General features: G+C 55.8%; 1 protein-coding gene across 1 annotated transcript; it reads left to right on the top strand.

Moving 5' to 3' along the window:
- Nucleotides 1-479: 479 nt before the first annotated feature.
- On the top strand, nt 480-3,316 carry LOC310796009 (arylsulfatase I; the record flags this gene model as incomplete). Its single annotated transcript, XM_083658157.1, has 3 exons — nt 480-634; nt 1,657-1,989; nt 2,227-3,316. 3 exons carry the CDS (start codon nt 480-482, stop codon nt 3,314-3,316), a joined length of 1,578 nt encoding a protein of 525 aa, XP_083514283.1.
- Between the last annotated feature and the right edge of the window lie 122 nt (nt 3,317-3,438).

Raw genomic sequence — 3,438 nt, 5'->3', positions numbered from 1 at the left:
CACACACACACACACACACACACACACACACCACCACCATCACCTTCCGGCCCATCTCAGAGACAGCAACGTTTCTCCACCCACCACAGCCGCTGGCATCGGATCAGCACCATCTTACACAACCTAGAATGAGCTGAGAAAAAGAAAACTATACGGCTCGTACTTAGAACGACTCGTACTTAGAACTTCATGGACGGATAAGCCTTTTGAGACGAGCTTGGATCTGCCCAGGTGATACATCATCACCCTCTTGTCGGGTGCAGCGCCTCCTGCTGGCCGGGCAGAATAAGCAAGACAAGAGAGAGAAAACACTTCGCAGACAGAGATAGATAGCAGAGCTGGAGATGAGCTTTTCCCTGCTGATCTGGAGCCTGCTGTGTGGCCTTGGCTGCCTGGGGGAAGCCAGGCCCCCGGATGACAGCGCTGACTCTGGGGAGGTGGCAGCAGCAGGCCCCGGGCCCCCGCACCTCATCTTCATCATGGTAGATGATCAGGGCTATGGGGACGTTGGCTATCACGGCTCCGACATCCACACACCTGTGCTGGACCAGTTGGCAGGAGAGGGCGTCAAGCTGGAGAATTATTATGTCCAGCCGATCTGCTCGCCCTCTCGCAGTCAACTCATGACAGGGCGGTGAGTGATGTCTTTCTAATGACACTGTTATTATGTTGTGAAATTCATTGAACGACTGCATCTAATCTACTGTGCAGAATTGATAGTCTTTTGTCATAGTCTTTAATGGCGTATCCGGACTTGAGGCAACTTCCAGTCTGTTTACCAAATAGGAATGAAGGCATTCCACTGCCTGCGGTGCCCAGAATGGAAAAAAAATGATTATTTCCTTTATCTAATCATATTGCAGCACAATGTACTTTGTGTTATGATTGCAAAAGAAACAAACATTTCACATCTAAGTCCCCTGCTTAAAATCTTCCACTGATCAGACTTAAAAGTCTCATCAAGTCATTGGCTCTGAAAACATAATTGTTATGGCACTTCCTGGTATCTCCAGTGTTTACAGCTGGAGAGACCAACTGATAAACAGCTGTTTCATAGCAGGATCAAAACCATGAAACAAACATTCTCTCATCTTATATCTTTACAGGAAGAACCCCACCCTAAAGCATTGAACTTTAATAAACAAACACCTTGGCAAATGTATTTCTGTTGACATTTTGTTGACTGATGGTGCATTTTTCTTATCCACGTGGATAACTTGCCCAGTGTATATGATGTGATGTCCCATTGGAGTTTTATAGCAGAAAACATGAATTCAAACATTAACGTTATCACCTCCTTCTCTTGTCCTGTCCCACTCTCCCTGTCCTGTCCCACTCTCCCTGTCCTGTCCCACTCTCCCTGTCCTGTCCCACTCTCCCTGTCCTGCCCCACTCTCCCTGTCCTGTCCCACTCTCCCTGTCTGTCCCACTCTCCCTGTCTGTCCCACTCTCCCTGTCTGTCCCACTCTCCCTGTCCTGTCCCACTCTCCTTGTCCTGTCCCACTCTCCCTGTCCTGTCCCACTCTCCCTGTCTGTCCCACTCTCCCTGTCCTGTCCCACTCTCCCTGTCTGTCCCACTCTCCCTGTCCTGTCCCACTCTCCCTGTCCTGTCCCACTCTCCCTGTCCTGTCCCACTCTCCCTGTCCTGTCTGCCAGCTATCAGATCCACACGGGCCTCCAGCACTCCATCATCCGGCCGCGTCAGCCCCTCTGCCTGCCCCCGGACACGCCCACGCTGCCCGAGCGGCTCGGGGAGGCGGGCTACGCCACGCACATGGTGGGCAAGTGGCACCTGGGCTTCTGCAGGCGGGGCTGCCTGCCCACTGGGCGGGGCTTCCAGAGCTTCCTGGGCACGCTGACGGGCAGCGGAGACCACTTCTCCTATCAGAGCTGCGACGGCGCTGAAGCCTGTGGGTTTGACCTGCATGACGGAGAAAGGCCGGCCTGGGAGATGGCTGGAAACTACTCCACTCTGCTCTACATAGAAAGGTAGAAAGAACAACTAAGCAACTAAACTAAACTAAACTTACAGACCCGATAGATTGTTGTTGTTGTGATATGAAAACTTCACCATCTTTTGGCTTATAAGTCTATTACATCCCGTTGGATAAACTCAAAAATGCATGGTGATTAAGCTAAAAAACTGCTTTCCTTAGCTATGGAGACATTTTGGAGATACATGGTTTCGGCTAACAGCGACGATACGTGTAATGTCTCTCCACGCAGAGTGAAGCAGATCCTGAGGAGCCATGACCCGCGCACGCCGCTCTTCCTCTACCTGTCCCTGCAGGCGGTCCACACGCCCCTGCAGGTACCGGACCACTTCCTGCAACCCTACGGCTCCCTGGACAACCGTGTGAGGCGGCACTACGCGGCCATGCTGAGCTGCCTGGACCACGGGGTCGAGCAAGTGGTCCGAGAGCTGCGCACCAGCGGGCTCTATCAGAACTCGGTGCTGGTCTACTCATCTGACAACGGCGGGCAGCCGCTGTCCGGCGGGAGCAACTGGCCGCTGAGAGGTGGCAAGGGGACGTACTGGGAAGGTGGCGTCCGGGCGGTGGGTTTCGTCCACAGTCCCCTCCTGAAGAGGAAGGGTGTGGTCAGCAGGGCACTGATCCACATATCCGACTGGTATCCCACTCTGCTGGGCCTGGCGAGGGTCTCGCACTCCCACCTTGGACTAGACGGCCACGATGTGTGGGCGGCCATCAGCGAGGGTCTGCCTTGCCCCCGTACGGAAATCCTCTTCAACATCGACCCGGTCTCCAGGCGGCCTGGGGAGCCTGACGACAGGGCGCTGGTGTACAGTGGCTTCGGGATCTGGGACACGGCGGTGCGGGCCGCCATACGGGCCGGGGACTGGAAGCTCTTGACGGGCAACGTGGGCGACGGGGACTGGATCCCTCCGCAGGCTCTGCCCGGCGGGCCGGGCCGCTGGCAAGGGCTGGAGAAGCGACGCAACCGCCGGGGCAAGTCGGTGTGGCTGTTCAACGTCACCGCCGACCCCTACGAGAGGTCGGACCTGGCCGAGGCACGGCCAGAGGTGGTGAAACATCTGATGCGCAGGCTGGCAGAGTACAACCAGACCGCCACGGAGCCCAGGAACCCACCGGACGACAGCATGGCCGACCCCCAGCTCCACGGCGGGGTGTGGAGCCCCTGGCTGCTGGGCACGGAGGGGGACGAGGGGGACAGCGAGGAAGAGGACGGGAGGAAGGAGAGGATGCCGAAGATGAGGCACTGCAAGGTGTGCAAACTGAAAGCCCTCTTCAAGAAGGTGGGCTCACGTCTGCAGAGGAACGCGCTGTTCTTCTGAAGGTGCCGTCGAGCGAGATAGGATGGAGCCACAAAACACACGGGGACAACAGAACAGAGAAGGAAAGAGAGAGGCAGATAAATAAGCACAAACACAGACTGGAAGACAAGCAGGCAGGTCAG

This window comes from Poromitra crassiceps, assembly GCF_964638095.1.
Source record: "Poromitra crassiceps genome assembly, chromosome: 22".
Classification (NCBI taxonomy): domain Eukaryota; kingdom Metazoa; phylum Chordata; class Actinopteri; order Beryciformes; family Melamphaidae; genus Poromitra; species Poromitra crassiceps.
Note: the sequence above shows the minus strand (reverse complement) of the source record. Positions and strands in the feature narration are given on the sequence as shown.